Genomic DNA, 22,390 nt, shown 5'->3' on the forward strand with positions numbered 1-22,390 from the left:
ACTGTTTTCCTTTTTAAAAAGCACCCATTCATTCAAATATTTATTCTGCACCTTATTAAACACACATACACACACAGTTACAAAACTGCTCCAGGGACTTGTTAAGTCATTCCACAACTGAAGGGCAACTACTGAGAAGGCCTTCATATTATAGCCCCCTATCGTATCTCTCTCAGAGTTCAGGTAAGTATGGTCTCTGCTATGATCTGAAGGATCTGCTAAGATCTGCTAAGAATGAAGTTACTACCTTGGTGAAGCGTAGCAGGTCTGGTTCTGGATGCACACACCCTTTGGGATCCATGGTAGAAGGAAGGAAGGAAGGAAATAAATGCAAGAAAACAAACGAACAAATAAATTATGGGGCGATGGAAACCTTCGGATATCAAGGACCCAAACTGTGAAAGACTTTAAGGGTCAAAACCAGGCCTTTTTTCAGTTCTGGCACCTCTCAGGTGGGCACCATTGCCGTTATAAGAGAACAAGGGAGGGGTTCGTGGTGAGTTCTGGCACCTCTTTTTCTAGAAAAACTGCAGTGAATAGGACTGGAACTTTGAATTACTCCTGGAAGCAGACCAAGAAGCTGCAGAGGTGATAAAGTATTATTACAATGTGTTCATATTGCCTTGCCCAAGTTACTAATCTAGAAACCACATTTTGTACCAACTGAAGTTTCTGGATCATATACACACACAGTCCCGTATACGATGCATTGCAGTAATATGTAACAGAATTACTCATAGACAGGTCCTCTTTAAATCTGACTGAATATCCAGAGCTTTGTTCCAGACAATGTTCAGAATCTTTAGCGGATTATTCAAGGAAAACCTGGCAGCCTTGAGCTAATCGTCTACGCAAGATGATCTCAATGCAAGGAACTCAAGTATGGATTAGTATGCCTTGTAAGAAATTCCTTGAGGCAGCACATTTACAGAGAGAAGCCATTAAGTTTCTATTATCTGGCTGGAGTCACTCTTACAATAAGATTTATAGCAGCTTCATGCCACGGATAGGAAATAGAGATAAAAGTTCCGTATCAATCCTGAAACACTAGTAATAGTCTATTTGGCAGGCAGGATTAAAGAGGACAGGGGCCCCCAGTTGCCGTAAGAGACTTGGGCTTCTGCTTTAAATTCCGTTTTCCCAGACACTGAACAAATCAAAAGCATATGATCATATGAGCATTCTTCAGCTTCAAACTCCCTTCTTCCCAAGCAGAGGGTGAAGCAATGTGATAATGAGCTGACTTCTCTTCTTCCAATCAAAATATTTCAATCACTGTCTTTCCCTTTTTTGGGGGGGGGGTGTTGCTAGACTATAGAGACAGAACTCCATAATTTTATAGAAAATCCGAAACTTGCCTTTGGAAACTCTATTACTATGCATCTAAGCAAACCCTTTTGTAGAAGGGTATTTGCAACCAATTGGTGGACGACAGACTGTCATTGCTTTGCAGAATGTTAGCAACCCCATAATCCCAATCTTAGTACAGTGGTGCCCCACAAGACGAACGCCTCGCAAGACGGAAAACCCGCTAGACGAAAGGGTTTTCCGTTTTGGAGGCGGCTTCGCAAAACGAATTTCCCTATGGGCTTCCTTCGCAAGACGAAAGCCCATAGGGAAATCTCCGGGACAGCGGGGAAGCGCAGCGCGTCTTCCCCACTGTCCTCGGACCTCCTCCGAAGGCTGGCGGTGGGAGGAGGTCTCTCCGCCCCACCGGCAGCCTTCGGAAGGCTGCTCCCAAGGCTGGCGGTGGGAGGAGGTCTTTCCACCCCACCAGCAGCCTTCGGAAGGCTGCTCCGAAGGCTGGCAGTGGGGCGGAGAGCCCTCCTCCCGCCGCCAGCCTTGGGATGGCTGCTCCGAAGGCTGGCGGTGGGGTGGAGAGCCCTCCTCCCGCCGCCAGCCTTGGGATGGCTGCTCCGAAGGCTGGCGGTGGGGCGGAGAGACCTCCTCCCGCTGCCAGCCTTCGGATGGCTGTCCTGAAGACTTGCGGTGGGAGGAGGGTTTTCCTTCCCACCACCAACTTTCAGAATGCTGTTCTGAATGTTGGCGTGGGGAGGAAAAACCCTCCTCCCACCGCAAGCCCTGGGAACAGAAGAGAAGCGCTGTGCGCCTTCCCCTCTGTTCCCGTACCTGTCCTGAAGGCTTGCGGTGGGGAGAAAAGCCCTTCTCCGCACCGCCAGCCTGGCAAGCGGTCTCCATAGGAACGCATTAATTGATTTTCAATGCATTCCTATGGGAAACCGTACTTCGCAAGACGAAAAACTCGCAAGAAGAAAAAACTTGCGGAACGAATTAATTTTGTCTTGTGAGGCACCACTGTACAGTCATACCTCAGGTTACAGATGCTTCAGGTTGTGTTTTTTTGGGTTACGGACCTGCCGAAACCCAGAAGCACCGAAACGGGTTACTTCCCGCAGTCGCACATGTGCAGAAGCGCTAAATTGCGCATGCACCGAATCACAACCCGTGTGTGCGCAGACACAGCGCTGCAGGTTGCGAACACTGTGGGTTGCGAACGTGCCTCCCGCACGGATTACGTTCGCAACCCGAGCGTCCACTGTATATATTTTGAAAGAAGTTCTAGCCGTCATGGTGGCAGATGAACACATTGAAATATATTCTTTCAGCTACAAATTTAGTGGAGGGGCCACAGAATACACTCCATGTCTCCTATGAAAATAGGGACGTCCTATTCAACAACATTATCATTATTATTTATACCCCTCCCATCTGACTGCATTGCCCCAGTCACTCTGGGCAGCTTCCAACATACATAAAAACATAATGAAACTGTGCAGGGCTGCCTTCAGATGTCTTCTAAGGGTTGTGCAGTTATCTCCTTGGCTCGAGGGTCACATAATTCCATACCCTCCAGCATTTCTCCAGTGGAAATAGGGACGTCCTAAGAAAAAGCAGGACATTCTGGGATCAAATCAGAAACTGGGAGAGAATCTGTAAATCTGGGACTGTCCCTGGAAAATAGGAACACTTAAAGGGTTTGCATAGTTGGATGGCAGAACATGTTACATATACAAAAGGTCCCTGAAATCATCAGTTAGAACAAGATGGGCAAAATACTGGCCCAGCTTATACCATTGGCCATGTTGGCTGGCGCTGATGAGAGGAGAAGTCCAGCAACAACTGGAGAGATCACAGGTCCCTCATCCCTGCTCTAGAAGTATGAAACATAATTTACTCAGTAGAGTCCAAAATCTCTCCCCATGGACACATTTTCCTTATCTCGTCTGCTCTTCCAGTGTTTCATAAGCACCTCTCTCACACTCTTCTTGAGAAGTTATGTTTGTTCAACACTTACCATGTACTCTTGAGGCCCGCATAGACGAGTTTAGAAATGGTTTAAAAATATTTCAGATCAAGAGGGCAGGCCCATTTTGTTGAAGTCAATGTTATGGCTGCCGTACAAAATTAACAATGGAAACAATGTGTACGTCCTCTACCATGAGAAGATGGGTCGTATTAGAAGAGGGATATCAACAATGCACATTCCATTGAAGTCAACAACAAAATTCCCACTCCTTAGGAACCCCTCCTCACTGGATGCAAGAGAACCAGAAAATAAGTCGCCCCATTTTCTCTTCCAATGTGAAATAGCTTTCTCACAGACCCTCTGTAGGGCCAACAGAGCCTCAAGGAAAACTAAGTTTCGTGGATACATGCATTAGTACAGTCAAACCTTGGTTCTCGAACGGCTCTGTTTTGGAATGTTTTTGCTCCCAAACACTGAAAACCCAGAAGTAAATGCTCTGGTTTTTGAACGTTTTTTGGAAGCCAAACATCCTATGCGGCTTCTGCTGAGTGCAGAAAATTCTTGCAACCAATGAGAAGCAGTGCCTTGGTTGTTGAACATTTCGGAAGCCGAACGGGCTTCTGGAACACATTATGTTCAACAACCAAGGTTTGACTGTATTTCATATACACAAACTAAACAAACTAAACAAAATATCTACAGGAACAGGATGGGAATCACCACCTGTTTTCCATCAAGTGTTACAACTTAAAATTATTTTAATTTGGAAGAAATGTAATCGTTAATAAGCAATTTTCATTGAACATCACTAACAGAACCCAACGCTAGGCCAAATGCTAATTTCCATCTATTCAGGCCAGTCTTTCCCCCCAGAGATTATGCCCTCTTAAAGCAGTTAGTTTAAGAGCCTTCTGAATGTTTAAGAAGTACTTTGGTGTGTTAAAAGAGCTACAGGATCCATGAACAAAATACAGAGAGTCCTGTGGGTCTAACATGAAGGATCCATTTGATCACAGAGAGAGAAAATGGCTGTACTTTTTTGGTTGGAAAAAAGAGGCAATGGAAATCATTTAAGCGCTAAGATAATAGCGTCTCAATTTTGTTTTCCTTCTACGTCGCTCACAACTGTATCAAGATTGCCATCCGCTGCTGTAAAAACTATGAATGTTCCTAACTGATTTCTGTTGCTGTGGGCGTCAACAAAAGGTAAAAGAAAGGGTTCTTTACCTTTACCTATCAGTCAATAACTGCATCTTTCATGAAAGATACAGGTAGGGATGCCCATTTGAATTCTGTAAGGTGACAGTAAAAAGGCCAACTAAAAGGTACTTTTCAAAGCACAGAACATGCCAGCCATTGTTAATACAAAATCATGAAAAGAAACTCTCCTTGTGTTGCTTTGTTCACGCAGTAGGTGTTTCATTTCATTATGATAACAGATCAGGCAGAGGATATAAAGTAAATTCCATGTCTTGACTTAGCATTAAAATCTTTTTACCGACTTTAGCCATTTGGAAGCGATAAAAGAACACAACACAGAGCTGAATAACCTAGCTTAAAAAAAAAAAAGAAAGTCTTAGATTAGGTGACAGAAGCAACGTCCTCCCGCAGTAAAATACCCTTCTTATTTGATCAAAATTAACCAGAAGTTCCTTATCTTTTCCTAGTTAGATCCCCAAGTCGTAAAGGACAGTTTGAACACATAGGTCTCCCATTTCCGGAAGACGTTCAGCCTTGGACCTTAAATATTTAGAAACTCTCACATAAATTGTGAGGCAGGTTGCCTCCTTGATGATTGAATACCCAGGTGATTGAATAGTGACATTTGTTTCATTCTTTGACGTTTATAGGGCTGCAAACCTAAAACCTTGGGACCATTTTCAGTGTTAACAGCTGCATCTTGCACTGCATCAACACAGAATCTTATGTGATGCCACTGAAGATGGCAGAGGTACAATATGAGCCACTGACCAAAATGACAAGTGAAGAAATGTCTCAACTGGCCAAGCGAATTTCTCATGTAAATGTGATGAGTCAGTCCTGGTCAAGGCATCGACCGGAAAGATGCTCACACAAGACAAGGGGGTCAATAATCATCATAGCGTCTGGCTTTCCTTTAAAGAAGTTATGTGACTACTCTGCGGTCTTGTGAAGAGCAACGTGGGAGGATAAAAAGTAATGTCGGATTTCTGTATGAAACTGTATCAGCAGAAATACAATGACCTACAAAGTAGGCCTGGTGACTGCAAGTGGCCGCCGAGAACATATAACACCGGTCCTGTAAGACCTACACTGGCTCCCAGTACGTTTCTGAGCACAATTCAAAGTGTTGGTGCTGACCTTTAAAGCCCTAAACAGCCTCGGCCCAGTATACCTGAAGGAGCGTCTCCACCCCCATCGTTCAGCCGGACACTGAGGTCCAGCGCCGAGGGCCTTCTGGCGGTTCCCTCACTGCGAGAAGCCAAGTTACAGGGAACCAGGCAGAGGGCCTTCTCGGCAGTGGCACCCTCCCTGTGAAACTCATCCCATCAGATGTCAAGGAAATAAACAACTGTCTGACTTTTAGAAGACATCTGAAAGCAGCCCTATTTAGGGAAGTTTTTTAATGTTTGATGTTTTATTCTTTTTTTGGGTTCTGTTGGAAGCCACCCAGAGTGGCTGGGAAAACCCAGCCGAATAGGCGGGGTATGTAATAAAATAATAATAATAATAATAATAATAATAATAATAATAATAATAATAATATGATGATGTCCGACAGCTGGGTGAGAGGAGTTAAGTGATATTTGCATCTGTATTAAGCCCAATGGAAATCTTGATGTGAAGTGTTCATAAATGATCTGGAGTCAGGGGTGAACAGCGAAATGGCCACTATTTGCAGGTACCACTAAAGCTCAACTATGAATAGTGTTTCATGTGTTTTCTCTCCTTGGCAGTCCAGTTGTGTTGAACTAACTTGGTGTGTGTCTTCAAAGTGTTAGGGTGCAGGAATCCCAACCTTCCTCTGAGGTGAGTGGAGGACTGGGTGAGTGGCAAAGAGGAGGCGAAGGCAGATATGGAGCAGGGGCGCTGAGCCACAAAGGTCATATACAGTGATCAGCATCAGGGTGCAAGGCTGTTTTGGTTTAGGGAAGGAATGATGTGAGAAGCATCCCTGCATCAGAGTAGATGCACTGCATGAGAGCCAGTGTGGTGCAGTGGTTAAGAGCGGTAGTCTCGTAATCTGGGGAACCGGGTTCGCGTCTCCGCTCCTCCACATGCAGCTGCTGGGTGACCTTGGGCCAGTCACACCTCTCTGAAGTCTCTCAGCCCCACTCACCTCACAAAGTGTTTGTTGTGGGGGAGGAAGGGAAAGGAGAACGCTAGCCGCTTTGAGACTCCTTAAAGGGAGTGAAAGGCGGGGTATCAAATCCAAACTCTTCTTCTTCTTAGAAGGAAGGGATAAGGAGAGAGAGAGAATGACAGCAGGTATGAAAAATAAAGCAAGGAAAATGTTCAAATTTTTATTATAAATTAAATGTAAAACCAAAGTCAGTGTTGACTTTTCATAGCCAATAAACCAAGAAAACTTAGTGAAACCAATATAATTATCAGGAGTTGAGTCCTTTAAAAACCATTTCAGTAAAAAATAAAAAGTAATGAACAAGTATACTCTACATTCACATTTCTACTAGCTGCCTGTTTTCTTAGTTGTAACTGATTTGCAAAGGGTTTTATTTTATTTTTTTTTGCAAAAAACCAAAACAATCCAAAGGATTTTTTGAAACTGTGGCTTCGTTTACTAAGCCATGATTTACCATGGATTGTTTGAACGCCTGTTGCTGGTTTACCCATCGTGGCTTTGTTTTGCAAAAACTATGGTCTGGTGCTGTGCCCAAGTCTTGCTTTACCATGGTTTGCTTGCCGCCGCCCCCCCCCCCCCCGGAGATACTTGCTGAAACGAGAAACTTCAACCGAACATGGTTAAGTAGGATGTTTTCAGAAACTTCACATAATTCTGGATACTCTGGTTCTGGTTTTCTGATCTTTGAAGGCTGTGTTCCAACTCCTTCAAGGACATTTGACGATGTTTCTCTCTCTGAGGGGGGAAAAAACAAAGAAACTGTAGCAATAAGCTCAAGTGAGGCCTACAACAAAATGGTGGAACACTCGTCCTGCCTACTATCCCAGAGAATCAGCATCCTCTCTGCTAGGAGTCTCCAATTCTTTCTCCTTCCCATCTGGTTTCTGCCTCCCTGTGCTCCTCCCCGTAGTTAGCATTCCATGCTCAGTTCTCATTGGACTGTTTTTGGACTTCTTCCTCCCTTAAATGTATTTTCACTACAAACGTCAGGGCTTCGCTGGGGCTTCTGAAATCTCTGCCTTGTGCTTGAATGGCGCCATTTTAATTACTTAAGCATTGGCACTCGCACCTGAGTATCAGAAAGAGAAGGAATGATGGACACCTATTAAGATGGATTATTTTTATGATTATTATTTATCAGTTCAAAACTGATACTTGAAAAAATGCACCTGGTGTCCCAAAAATCTTAACATATTTTCTCTCAAGCAAGAGACCCAACCTATTTTCACCGGGGAGCCCAAATAACCTTGATCTCTAACCAACTTTCCACTTGAAAACATGGCTATAGAGCCCCATCAAGAGCTAATCCTAAAGGTTCGACCTAACTTTTCACGAAAAGGCAACAGTGGCATCATCATCCACTACAATCCCAGAAGTCATGTTTTTCTTTTAAACAAAAAACAACAAAAAAAGACTGCACCTGTAACCAATTTAAATTATGTTTTTGGTACCATAGGTACTTGTTAAAACAAAATGATTGATAGTACTTTTATTGGATCCATTCATAATTCACCAGCCCCATAAAATCTACACGGGATTCTTAGGATTTGCTTTTATGTTTACTAGAACATAATCTTTAAAAATACATGTGGTTAGAATAAATGTCAAACCTGTCCCAGAATTTGTAAGGGCTGCACATTATTTTTATGTGTAGTAATCACTTCTGGTTAAAAGCGATCAAACAAATTACTTTCTTGGGACTTGGGTTTCTTATTTTATATTATTGTGATACCCTCTAACAATCATACACGTTTAAGCAGTTCTGGGCCTTGTTAGTAACTATTTACAATTCAACCCTACTTCCAGCAAATTACTTCAACAATCTGTTCTGTATTTCCCTTTTCATAACGTATTCCCAATATAAATATATATATGTACACGTTGTGTGTCTGCATGGATGTGAGATGAATTAAGAATATGTTCTGTGTTAACTCAACGGCACTCTACTTATGCATGAATATTATTGCTTTCATATTTATTCTGAACTGTCAGCCTAAGTAAAATTTGAAGTGGAAAATGCTTAAAACGTAATATACCAGTCTTGAAATGTGGAAAGAAAGGGAGTTCTGCTAGAGAAAGAAGTATCCTGCAAAATTCCTATCTACCATGTGTCCCAGTGGGATGCTTGGAAGCAGTTAACAAAACTAAAATTAAAGGTCGCAGATGGGGGAAGCTACTGATCCCTTCGATAGCTGGGGGGGGAGGAATTATATATACTCCAAACACACACCACACACACACACACACACACACACACACACACACACACACGTGTCCTTAGTGGTAGAGAACAGGCTTTGCATGCAGAAGACAATACTGAGGTACATGGACTAACAATCTGACTTGGTACAAAGGCAGCTTCCTATGTTCGTAAAGGCTAACAGATGTTACTGCAGCGTAAGATTCTGTTTGCTTCGTGAAGCTGATGCCGCAAAGCAAATCTGATGGTTTTTAGGGTGCCAAAGGCCCTGTGTCTGTGATTGTGGTTAACAGGCTCATATGGCTTCCCTGCTGGAATCTCCCAAACCATCGGCTAGATGCACGGCAGTAGAAAAAAGACAAGCTAAATGTACGAATATTGTTAAGTAGTTTTCTTTCCGCTGCTCTTAAATGAGCTGTCCCAAGCAGATAATTCCTCATGGGTTTGCGCATACTCATACATACAGAGAATTTCTCTAGCAACAGATTTGCAAGCAGCGCCTTCTGCTACTGCCGAAAAAAACGGGCAAAAACAAAACCTATTGAGGGTGCAAACTTAGCCTCAGTGGCAGAGCCACAGTCGTATTTGCAGCCCTGCAGAGCATACCAACTAGGGTAGAAGGTGCAGGGACAACCTGGAGCTGGTGTGTCATGTGACAGCAGTGCATCATGTGACAGAGTTGGGCCAGCTTGGAACCTGGGCTGTTTTAGCCCCACCCTGGCACTGCCCGTATGGCAAGTGGAAGGGGAACTACCACCACCAGCAGAGGCACACATCTAATTCAATCCTTCCACCAAGCATGAAGGGAAATAGACCATTTCTTTACCAGATATATGATGCCGTATTTTAGGATACAGTTGCCCCTTCAAGTTGGTATACAATTTTTCACAAAATGCAGTAACAATAAAACGTAATAAAAGAACCATACACCACATTATACCCACTTAAAACTGAACAACAGCAGGCAAATGTACAATAATCTTAAAATAACAAAAGTAACATTAAAGCAAAAAGAGAGAGAGCTAGACTAGATGACCTGGCTCCACACAGAACAAAATTCTTGAGGGAATGGGAGTCTACTCACAGCATCCAGTCTTCTAGACAAGTGCCTCTGCTCTTCTTTTTTCCGTCTTAATTGATTCTCTAGGTCCAATATTTTCATCTGAAAGGCTTGCTCCTTAGATGCGATTTTTTCCACCTCCTCTTTTAACTGTGACAACAAAGAGTCAAACCTATATACTGTCCATCGAAATGTAATAACCAAAACCCTTACCTTTCAAGTTGCAATACCAAATGTTAACAGCAGTGAGGTTTTCATTTAAGATGAAATGTGCTTCATGAGAAAATGATAAAAGGAAAACTGATAGGGAAAGATCACGTTTACCAATCAACAGAGTACTGATAAAAATCGCAGGATAATAATCTTATTTTTTAATCAAGAGGAACACTACTAGTTTAAGTATTACATGAACATTAACAAATTATCTCAGCTTTATTGAATACCACATTTGTGTGACTGGCTTTATGCTTTTCCCTCATTCAAATCTAAATTGTCTATGCCCTGGTCACTTTCAGGTTGGATTACTGTGTGGTGCAGCTACCCTTAAAGCCAGGCTAGAAACTGCAACCATTTCAGAACAAAGATACTGCACTGGATTTTTAACACGGACTGAGCGGCAAGATCACATCAGGCCAGCTCTGAAACCTTCAATAGCTCCCAGTCCATTTTGGGGTTCAATTCAAAATGCTGGTGTTGACCTTTAAAGGTCTTTGTATATGGGACTCTGGTACCTGTTGGACCAGCCTCCCCCAATCTGGAGTTTTCCAGATGTTTTGAACTACAACTCCCCATCTTCCTTGATATTTAATCACGCTGGCTGGGGTTGGTGTGCTATATAGAAGTCTTCCTGGTCAGTGAGCTCTTCATCTGAGACTCTTCCCCAGAGTGGCTGGGGAAACTCAGCCAGATGGGCGAGGTATAAGTAATAAATTATTATTAATATATAATAATAATAATAATAATGTCCCCAGGAGGTGCCTCTAACATGGGTACCACTTAGATGAGAATGTCCCAAGTCTCTGAACAACAGTGACTGGGCTGATATCCTGGACAAAGGCATGTCTGACTTGCCAAAATGCTTAAGCACATTACAAAAGATGCCTATTCCAAATGTAAATAGAGAAACTGGCAAAGAAAAACACCTCCAGAAAGCTTTATAATGGGTGTGTGTGTGTGTTATGTCCTTATTAGGAATGCTCAGTTTTGCTTGGTTTGCATTTTTAAACAAAAGGACCTAATTTGCACTTCCTGGACTCCTATGGGAATTCAGAATCGTTATCCTTCGGTTTTCACATATCTCCAGATTTTGCAATGTAGCCCTTGGTTAAAAATAATAATGGTGCACCAAAATGCGTATTTTCAGTTAAAATACACGTACTGAAAACTGCATACATTCGCTAGTGTTTGAAAACACCAACGGTGGGGTGGCGAAAACAAGTTGCAAAGAGAACCTTCTGCTTCACCTAAGAGGCATTTGTCTAAAGATCCCGTCCACATGTGGTTCAGGTAATTTTAACTGCACCACTGTAAAAACTACCTGAACCCCATGGGAGACTGCTTCACCCACACATTTTCATTTTCATGGGGCAGCAGTGCCATTAATCAATGTATGAAACCAGCCTAAGTTAGAGATTAGTTCAAGGTGGGTCTTTTTTCCTGGTGCATAATTTAAGCCAGAACTAAGGTCTGGAATCAATTTTCAACGTCAGCGTTCACCCTGGAATATGTAAACAGTCATACGAAAAGAATGCTTTGGGGCATGTATAGAGTACCTTTTCCCCTCGCCAATGAGTCATTAGTGGCTTGATTCCAAAGATTAATGAGTGGAAGGAGAAAATACATTAGTGCTGTTCCTCAAATTCTTCAAGAAATATCCAAAAACTTCTTGTACTGCAGTGCCACAATGTCTCATGGGGGGGGGGGGAGGCTCAGTCTGTGAAGTATGACTTCTAGGGAGTCATAAAACACTTTTTGAGAATTAGCATTTGCACAAAAGGAGGAATTATTCTGGATTAGGAGATTCACTATTCTCACACAATACTCTGTGATCCAAAAAGGATATCCTTTAATCCTTTTCTGGGATCTGACCCAGCCACAGATCCACCAATCTAAGTCTAGAGGAAATAAAAGGTGTGAATTCTAGGGAGCGGTTGCCCTATTAAAGAAATCTTAGTTAATTCATCCTATGAGTTTTAAGGTGCAATCCTCTATCTACTTTCTGGGGAATAAGCCTCATTGGACTGATTTTCAAGTAGACATATATACAAGAGTATGCTGCTAGCCAATTAACGGAGCAATTAAATTTGCCTAACGGTGGGAAACATAATTTCTTTGACTTTTGAGACAGGGAACAGGTGGCCATGCCGATGATCTTGGGCCCCATCTCCCATTATCTTTGACTACTGGTCAAGCGGGCTGGGACCAATGGAAGCTGGGAGTCCAACAATACCTGTGGGATCATAAGTTGCCCATCCATTTTAGGTTATCTGCACATGTGTCGTAGCAGACATCATCTTGGAAGAAGCATTCTAACCAGTGAGAGAGAAAGCTTGCCACCTGCATGTGTTGTATACACACACACACATATACTTGTGCATGCATTAAAAAAAGGTAAAGGAACCCCTGGATGGTTAGGTCCAGTCAAAGGTGACAATGGGGTTGCAGCACTCACTTTGCTTCAGGCTGGGAGAGCCTGCATTTCTCCGTAAACAGCTTTTCAGGGTCATATGGCCAGCATGACTAAACAGCTTCCGGCACAACGGGACACCGTGATGGAAGCCAGAGCACATGGAAATGCTGTTTACCATCCTGCTGCAGTGTTACCTATTTATCTACTTGCACTGGCATGCTTTCGAACTGCTAGGTTGGCAGGAGCTGGAACAGAGCAATGGGAGCTCACTCCATCACGGGGATTTGAACCACCAACCTTCTGACTGGCAAGCCCAAGAGGCTCAGTGGTTTAGACCACAGCACCACTCGCGTCCCACATGCATGCACACATAGCTGCCCAATAAATCAAGGGAACTTTTTGACTAATTACTGTATTTTTTCAGGTATAAGACATGGTTTTTTCTGCTTTAAAAATTTAGTAACAAATTGGGGGGGGGGCGTCTTATACATGGGACATGGGCATTGGGTGTCCCCCCCCCCGTATTTAAAAATGTTTGCTCAACAGTTTGAAATGGGCTCTGCCTTGGCGTCTTACGCCTTGGTTCCCCTTCAGCAACAAGCGATTGCCCCCCAAAAGCTCAGCAACTTTCTGCTGCCAATCTATTTCAGGGTTTTGTCTTCTTAATTTTGGGTTAAAAATAATAACAGCGGTCATCTGATACATGGGGGCATCTTATGCATTGAAAAATACGGTAAAATGTTTTTTTAATGTTTGGCATTTTAAAAATGTTTTTACAGTGGTACCTTGGGTTATATACGCTTCAGGTTACAGACTCCGCTAACCCAGAAATAGTACCTCGGGTTAAGAACTTTGCTTCAGGATGAGAACAGAAATCGTGCTCCTACGGCGGCAGAAGGAGGCCCCATTAGCTAAAGTGGTGCTTCAGGTTAAGAACAGTTTCAGGTTAAGAACGGACCTCCAGAACGAATTAAGTACTTAACCTGAGGTACCACTTAGCCCACCTTCTGGGGGCCTGCATGCCATAGGTAGGTGGGGCAAAAGTTGGTGGTGCAACAGATATGATTACAGTGGTGCCTCGCAAGACAAAAAGAATCCGTTCCGCGAGTCTCTTCGTCTAGCGGTTTTTTCGTCTTGCGAAGCAAGCCCATTGACGGCTTAGCGGATTAGCGCTATTAGCGGTTTAGCGGCTTTTAGCGGCTTATCGGATAAGCAGCTTAGAAAAGGGGGGGGAAGGGGGAAAAACCCGCAGGAACTCGCAAGACATTTTCATCTTGCGAAGCAAGCCCATAGGAAATTCGTTTTGCGAAGCACCTCCAAAACGGAAAACTCTTTCGTCTAGCGAGTTTTCCGTCTTGCGGGGCACCACTGTACTTTTCTGCAGTAGGCTACTCTCCAGCCAGGCAAAAGCCAGAGGTTGAAAGGCCACATGCTAACACCTCTCTATCCCCACAGTTCAATGACACATTCCAGCCAGGCAAAAGCAGTTGAGGAAGGTGCAGAGTCAGTGGAAGGTGTGGCATAGGAAGGGGCTGAGGAGTGGCCTAGAGAGAGTCCCTCACAGAAACCGTGTGCTCTATGGAGTTTTGAGAAAAGAAGCAACTGCCTGGGGGGGGGGGCTTCTGTATATGAACAACAGGTACATTAAAAAATGCATATACTCAAAAGACTCAAGACGAGGCCTACCTTCTTCCTTCCATCTTCCAAAGCAGCTTCCAGTTGTCTGGTTAACGCATCATAGCTCGCAAGTTTCTGTTTGAACTGCAGTTCCGTTTTCTGAAGGCAATCTTCTTGGCTTGCCAACTGATTTTCAAGCTCTTTGTTCTTTAGTTCCGTTTCTTCTAGTTTTCTTTTGAGTCAAGTACAAGTGTTAGTGTAAGGTTACGACAGAAAGAAAGAAAAAGAAAGAAAGAAATTCTGAATGGCAGGAGACATGTCACACTTACCTTTTAACGTCTTCGTATTTCAACTGAATGTTGCGATTCTCCTCTTCTAAAGCAAGCTGTTTCAAGAAACTGTCGTTCTCGACTACCTGTAAAAGCAGGGATTCTGACATAACCCACAGAACTGTAGGCTGAAAACGAGGTGCTAGCTCTTTGCAAATCCTCACATCACTTATCACCAGGACTAATTCATGACAAAAGCCCTGAATTAATGTTAACCAAGAAATAGGACTCTAACCTCCTTCCGCAGGGCCTGTAAGACAGATTGTGGCTTTCAATTTGAATTTAGCCTGATCTTTTATTCCCCTTCCTTCCCTTTTTATGAAGATTACGCGCTCTGGGATCCCACAGCTACCATATTTTTCGCTCTACAGGATGCACCTGAACGCACCTTGTTTTAGAGGGGGAGAACAAGAAAAAAAATTCTCCCCCTCTCTGCACAGTGCCCCTTCAGCGAAGCAGCAGGAGAAACGGAGCCCCTTGTTCTCCCCCTCTAAAACAAGGTGCGTTCAGTGCATTCAAGGTGCGTTCAGTCGCCTTCAGTGAAGGCAACCCGAAGCCTCAGGAGCGCGGCGGGAGTTCCCGCTGCGCTCCAGAGGCTTCGGGTTCCTTTCGACCTGCTCTTTGGGGTTGGCGGGGGGAAGCGCTGCTTTCCCCCACCCCCAGCCCCAAAGACCAAAGACGCAAAGGCCTTCCCGCTGCCCCCCCCGAGATTATGGGGCTGGCGGTAGGGGGAAGCGCTGCTTTCCCCCACTGCCAGCCTCAAAGATCCTTGAAGACTTCTGAGTTCCTGCTGCGCTCCCCAGGCTTCAGGTTCCTTTTGCTGAAGCCGGGAGCTCTCCTGGCTTCAGCAAAAGGAACCTGAAGCCTCCGGAATGCAGTGGGCACTCGCGCTGCACTCTGAAGGCTTCAGGCAGCTATCCCTGAAGCCTGGAGAGCGAGAGGGGTCGGTGCGCACCGACCCCTCTCACTCTCCAGGCTTCAGCTTCAGCAATGCGAAGCCAAGGAGCGCAGAGGGAGCGCTCCCTCTACACTTCGGAGGCTTTGCGTTGCTATCACTGAAGCCAAGGAGCTGCATTTGCTGCATAGGATGCACACACATTTCCCCTTAATTTTTGGAGGGGAAAAAGTGCGTCCTATAGAGCGAAAAATATGGTAATTCTCCCTTGGCCTCCTCTGGCCCAAATAGGACTAATTTAGCCAGCTAGCCCTGGTGATCATCTAATGTTTATTGGATGGATTTTCCCCTAAATTGATTTTTGAACTTTGACTTTATTGTTATTCACGCCTTTATACTGTATTTTATGCTTTTTTTGTTGTTGTATCACAATTAAGTGTTTTAAATTTGTTGTTGGCTGCCCTGAGCCCGGTTTTCTGAACCGGGAAGGGCGGGGTATAAATAAATATTTATTATTACTATTACTATATATGACAAAAACTTGTTTTGGATGCATACAAAGTTCCCTTATAGGAAAGCTGAATATTCTCACCCAGAGATGATAATAAGCCTCTACGGTCTCGCAATTTTCTGAAGTGAAGTGAAGATAAAAAAAGGAGGGTGGGAGGTGCTTCAGACTAGAAAACTGCTCTTTGAAGCAACTGCCTCCCTTAAGCATTAGCCATCACTGGAGCAAATTGCTCTCTGAAGCACCCCTTGCAAGCTCCTCCATCCTGACAGCCATTTAGTCAGGTGGGCGCAGCCCACCAGAGTGAAACAATCTTAAAGACTCGCTTAAAAGCAGACAGGGAAGTCTGACAGAGTCTCTTGGGAGACTGTTCTAAAATTGGGGTACCGCAAACTGCAAAGGCCCTCTCCCCTCATCCCCACCTGTTGGCAAAGAGACGAGAACAAGTTCACACAAGAGAGGAAGGTGTTGCCGATACTCGATAGACTTGGGTAATTTTTCAGCTTGAAAAGGTCAGATCCAACACTTCAAATTGAGCCCGGAAAGAACTCTGGCCTCTCTTCCAAACTAATCGAGCAAACCAATCTCACGAAAAGCACCAACTTGCTTTAGAAATGGAACATTTGAGCTGCGGGAAACAGGGAGGTGACAGGAGTGCCCTCAGCAGGCAAGAAGTAGTTTCCCTTCTGAACTACTCCGAAATGAGAATCCCAAGAAGCAAACCGCTGAGTTTCCCAGCCTTCCTCGCACGCTCGTTTAGATGTTTTGTGGAAAAAAGAATATTTTCCTCCAAGCACCTGAGCCTGAAGTTCCCTAATGGCTTTGGATTTATCTACACAGCTCTTTTGGCAGGCCAGCAGGCTTTCCTGACACTTTTGCAGTTTCCCTTCGGCTGCTTTCTGTAAATCACGGGCATGTTCTAACTCCTTCAAGCGAGCCTCCGACTGGCCCCTCACCTGTGCAGCCACGTCGGGTCGGGGGGTGGGGAGGAGAAGTAAAAAAAGAAAGAAGAGAGAGAGAGAGTAATTTTGCACGCTCTCCCATATTCAAACTACTAAATATAAAACATATTTGAACAAAGACAAAATATACTGTAGGAGGCGTATGTTTTTAAACGGGCTGCATATGAGAGAGGTGTACCCAAAAGGGTTAATGTAGCATAAAATCCTGTGATAAAATCTACAGTAGGCAGTTTTTTCCCCCCAGTTAGGTCTGTTACCAACCGTGGAGAGTGTGAGGGTTTTTTTTTTGTAGTTTTAATTCATTTTATTCATTTAAACTATTTTAAACATGATGGCATTGAGACAGATCTTTGTTTACGTGACATGCGAACAATGGCGTAAAAATAAAAGTAGAAGAACAATAAACGCTCAGGTAAAAGTTTCTGAACATTATAACAAAGCTGTGTCAAAGTATATAAAGCAGAGCTTTCTAAACTGTGTGTCACAACACATTAGTGTGTCGGCTGCAGTGTGTCGCACAAACGTCCTCCTTGATCCTCCAGGGGCTGGAAAGGGGTTAGTTTAACCTCCGGTTTGCTAGTAAAACTGAATTACTGTGTCACGAAAAGATGCATGTGTTAAAAGTGTGTCGCCAACATGAAAAGTTTGGAAAGCTCTGATATATAGAGTGAGTTTTACTGTGAGAGCAGCAGGTGTTTTTTTAAGCTGTTATGTGATATAAGTCTGTAAATATTTGCCAGTCTCGTGTGTGTGTGTGTGTGTGTGTGTGTGTGTGTGTGTATCTTAATATATCATTATCTATCTATCTATTGACCTATCTCTAGTTCTATAACTATTTTCATGTAAATATGATTCAGTAAGCTAAGTAAAATAATGCATTATGTTAAACTGTAATCAGAGAATCTTGAATAGTCTTTTCCAGGAAAGTGAAAAAAGAACTTCCACACATATAATTACCACAATGGAAGCTACCCAGAGGGGCTGGGGAAATCTAGCCAGATGTGCGGGGTACAACTACTAAAATTATATTATACTCACCACATCAATTTCTAAATCTTTGCCATCCATTAGTTTTTTGCCTTCATGTATGACCTTCTCATATCTGGCTTTCAGTTCCTCAGCTTCCATTTCTAATTTCCCCACCTAGAACAATATTTATATATATATATATACATATGAACATTGTATTTTTTAAAAATTATGTATGTTTCCCCCCTTAAGAATTATAAATTATATACACAAATATTTTATTATATGCACACACACAAAAATGATGATGATAATTTTATTATTATTATTACCCTGCCCATCTGGCTGGGTTTCCCCAGCTACTCTGGGCGGCTCCGAACAGAATAATGATAATAATAATGCAATGAAACATAATTATTTATACATACATACATACATACATACATCTGGTTGGGTTTCCCCAGCCTATCTGGTTGGGTTTCCCCAGCCACTCTTGGGGGTCCCCAACAGAACACTAAAAACAGAATAAAACATCAAACATTTAAAACTTCCCTAAACAGGGCTGCCTTGAGATGTCTTCTAAAAGTCAGATAGTTGTTTATTTCCTTGACATCTGATGGGAGGGCATTCCACAGGACAGGCGCCACTACCCAGAAGGCCCTCTGCCTGGTTCCCTGTAGCTTCATTTCTTGCAGTGAGGGAACCAGTAGAAGGCCCTTGGAGCTGGACTTCAGTGTCTGGACTGAACATATACGGAGTGTATTTTGGTTTGGACCTAGGAATATACCAGCGGAATGAATTTTGGTGATGGTGCTGTTCTCTGCAAGAGATAGCGGGATTCTATGCATGCCCAAGACATCAACTTGCCTCATTTTTATAATGTTCAATTATATTTTCTTGCTGCTGTGCCTCCTCACGTAAGCCCACAAGTTCAGCTTCCGCCGAGACAATGCTCGCTTCCAAAGATGCAAAAGATGCCTACAGAAAGGAGACATCTTTAAAAAGTACTGTACTACCAAAAAATGATTAATCCTGCAACAACAAAAATTGTGTAGCATAAGTAAAACTAAACTACATATATTATCACCAAGATGTTTCTATGCAGATAACAAGGCCAGGATCGCGATCCTAAACAGATCTGCCTGTACCTCAGTCCCACTGAAGGAACTTCTTCAGAGTAATTCATACATAAGAGTGGTATAAATTTTCCGAATGTGTTTAGAAAGCTGGTGAGAAAATATTTCTGCTTCAATTTAACCATCAGTAAAATTGCTATGATACTAACCCCGACAGGCAAGACTCGAAATGTATAACTAAAATTAAGGATTAAGGTGCTCTCCCAAGTGGAACTCCTAACTAAAATTGGCATAACTACAGTTGCAGTTTGCAGATGACCTTACCTTTAATTTAGTATTTTCAAGTGAAATCTTCTCATTTTCAGAGGTGATAGCGTTGAGCTTCCCAAGGATATCATTCGTTGACCTCCTTCCGACATCTTGAAGTCTCCTCAGTTCCATCAGACGGTCAGCTATCTGCCTTTAACATTTCAAACTCAACTTGTGTAGAAATTGTTTTGCATAATGTCATTTAGTTAAATGGCAACTAAATTGTGCCTTAACTACATCCACTTTACTTTCAGCTTCTTAGAAGCAATTTTAGATGTACGTCTTTCATGTTGATCATGTATAAACACTTCTTCGTGTGCCTCCTCCACGAGAGGTCTGGAGGGTGGCAACTGTTATTATCATGATAAAAATGAAAAACTCAGTAAAAACTATTCAAAAAAGAGAGAGAATGGGCCTTTTCTACAGTGCCCCCCCACCCCCGTTTGTGGAATGCTCTCCCTAGAGAGGTTCACCTGGCGCCTTCATTATATATATTTTAGGCACCAGGTGAAAACGTTCCTCTTCAACAATGGCTGCTACAATGGCCTACATCACACTAAATAGGCAACTCTGCTTCGAATCTGGCTCAACCCTCTCGCCACCAGCATTCAAACTCCCTTTCAAACTCTCATCCAATCATCATTCACTACTAACATTCCAAACTCACCTTTTTCCCGCCTCCCTGCTTGCCTTAATTCTTCTAATATATTTGCCTATACATTGACCTTAGCTGCACTACGATCGCAAGCGTTTGGCCACAAGAACCTCACGCAATCCACACCCGTACCTTCGCTATCCTGCTTGGGTCACATCCACCACCATGCATTTAAAGTGCTCTTATGCCACTTTAACAGTCATGGATGTGGCGATCACACAGGGTCCCCGGATGTTTCACCGTCTATTGAACCCTGTGCCACCACTATTTCTCGCTGCCGCCACCCAGGCCCTACCTGGTAAATTACTGAGTCCAGTCAGGGTTAAATTGGAACATAAACTTCTTTTTTATTTATTGCAGTTTAACAAGTGTGTGGTCTCATAAACGGTCTCGGTCAATTACAATCATGGGGTGCCTATCCAGACCTATAACTTCCGCTACCTGTTCTCACTCACTAAACCACCTCTCAGATATTTACTTGTCTTCCTAGCTCCTAACTGTTCCTGACTCAGCTTATTTCAAAACACTAACTCAACCTCCCCACAGACTCTATCCCAATTCACTCCCACTCCAACCAACCACCCAACTCCCAATGAACTCCCCCTTCCCAGAGCTGGTTTTTATAGTCCCTCTGACTCCACCTCCCTGAGTTCTGATTGGGTAACTATTTAACTGTTTCACTATTTCACCTCCAGCACTCTCATCTGTTAACGTCACAACAGAGTCCTCTAAGGAATCATGGGAACTGTAGTTGTTTAAGGATGATAGGAAATGCAGCTCTTTAACTAGCAACAGTTCCCCCATTCTTCTTCTTTTGGTTGTTGTTGTTGGGAGGAGAAACCATAACCATTAAATGTGATCTTGGTTTCCTTTCCTCCGTGTCTAGCACTGAAAACACAGCAGGCTAGGAGATGATGAAAATACTGCTCCATCCCATTCCCACAGTGAAGGCTTGTCAAGTAAACACACTTGGTGAGGGCAGACTAAAAAAAGCACATGCAAAATCCTAGAACAACCATATTAGCCCGGTTCCTCATTTTTAATAAAGAGACTGATTATTTGCAAAGAGGTATTAAGCATTAACTTACTTTTTCAGAGTTTCAGCCTGAACTTCTAACCTGGTTTTTTCATCTACCACTGCCTCGTGATGACTTTTCCAGACATTACAAGCTGAAAGTACCTCAGACAATTGGATTTCCTGGAGAATGTACAAAACACAGACCATGTAATATAAGAACTCATTTTCTGTTTAATTCTTCCCGATTCCCTAGACACAGGAGGTATTTTCATTCAAAGCAGTTTCCAGGTGTATTGCAGTAGTATGGAATAATGTAAAAACTTAAAAGCTTGAAATCTCGACATAAACACACACCAATAAAATCCTGAAACACAAGAATGAGCTGGAACCTAAGCCGTTGTACTAACTTTCCAGCAAAACAGAAGTTTTAAACTTGCTAAGAGCGTTTCCCTAAACAAGGTATTTGAAAGTTCTATACAGACATTTCCCAACTGTGAAATATGAGGCCATGCCTGTAAGCTTTTTGGTTATAGAAAATACTCCAGATCACATCTCCTATGCCATTTGTAGACAGGGATTACAGTCTGTTGCTCGGATACTTTTCTTCCGCTTCAACTGCTATGGGCACCTGATTGGCTAGTGCCCATGACATCACTGACTGCAAGGAACACAGTATTACAATTGGAATTTTAAAGCAGTATTTCTAAATCCGGTCACTTGGAGCATGCCTTGCCACCAGAGCAACTCTGTACAAAAGCAGTCAGCTGGTAGCCATGGGCAGCGATGAACTGCATGCAGTCAAATAAGCAGGTCTGTAGAGGGATGGGCAGAGCGCTGCATCTAAATCTGGAATAAAACTAGTAATGGAATAAAACAAGCACAATTCAGAGCTGATGAGGGAGTGAAGAAAGCCTGCAGGGCTGCATTTCACCCCCAGCTTGAAGCTTCCTGTCCCTAATCATCTTCTTCTTTGATGATCACTCATAGCCGAGCAAGATTGTCTTCCATAAATACAGTCTTAACAGTGAGTCCGCAAGTGACTGTGGAGGTCAATTCTGGATCCACACGTCCTTCCACAGTGGGGACATTGGTTTCCGGCCGGGAGTTGATCATGGTGAGGGTTTGCCAAGCGTGCCTTCCTCTTAGCACATTTCTCCCTTTTGCCCTGAGTTCAAGCGTCTTCAAAGTCCATCACACCTTTGGTAAAGGCCGTTCTCCAGTTGGAGCACTCGCAGGCCAGTGTTTCCCAGTTGTCAGTGTTTATACTACATTTTAAAAGATTTGCCTTGAGAGAGTCTTTAAACACTTTCCATTTTTAAGTTCGGAATAGAGTAGTTGCTTTGGAAGACGATAATCAGGCATTCGCACAACATGACCAGTCCAGCATTGATGTTGAAGAATCACTTGCTTTGACACTGGAGATCTTTGCTTCTTCCTGTACACCAGCGTTATTTCGCCTGTCTTCCCAAGTGATGTGTAAAATTTCTTGGAGACACCGTTGATGGAATCAAGCGTATTGCAAGGTTGGTAGTAAAATAGGAAATTTTGGTTT

The 22,390-nt window shown here is 43.2% G+C and overlaps 1 protein-coding gene across 6 annotated transcripts in view; it reads right to left on the reverse strand.

Annotated features, from left to right (window-relative positions):
• Positions 1-6,757: 6,757 nt before the first annotated feature.
• Positions 6,758-22,390, reverse strand: part of ODF2L (outer dense fiber of sperm tails 2 like) — a 35,684-nt gene continuing 20,051 nt past the window's right edge. For 5 of the 6 annotated variants that reach the window (XM_081865865.1, XM_081865861.1, XM_081865864.1 and 2 more), the window contains 9 exons: positions 20,909-21,018; positions 19,181-19,316; positions 18,648-18,758; positions 17,850-17,954; positions 16,647-16,805; positions 14,447-14,532; positions 14,187-14,349; positions 9,896-10,021; positions 6,758-7,346 (listed from right to left, as the gene is read on the reverse strand). In XM_081865865.1, the coding sequence (XP_081721991.1) occupies positions 7,218-7,346; positions 9,896-10,021; positions 14,187-14,349; positions 14,447-14,532; positions 16,647-16,805; positions 17,850-17,954; positions 18,648-18,758; positions 19,181-19,316; positions 20,909-21,018 (1,125 nt within the window). In that variant the 3' untranslated portion in view covers positions 6,758-7,217. The remainder of the gene's footprint in view (positions 7,347-9,895; positions 10,022-14,186; positions 14,350-14,446; positions 14,533-16,646; positions 16,806-17,849; positions 17,955-18,647; positions 18,759-19,180; positions 19,317-20,908; positions 21,019-22,390) is intronic. The other variant, XM_081865863.1, reaches the window with a different exon arrangement.

Source organism: Podarcis erhardii (assembly GCF_964252035.2).
Source record: "Podarcis erhardii genome assembly, chromosome: 6".
Classification (NCBI taxonomy): domain Eukaryota; kingdom Metazoa; phylum Chordata; class Lepidosauria; order Squamata; family Lacertidae; genus Podarcis; species Podarcis erhardii.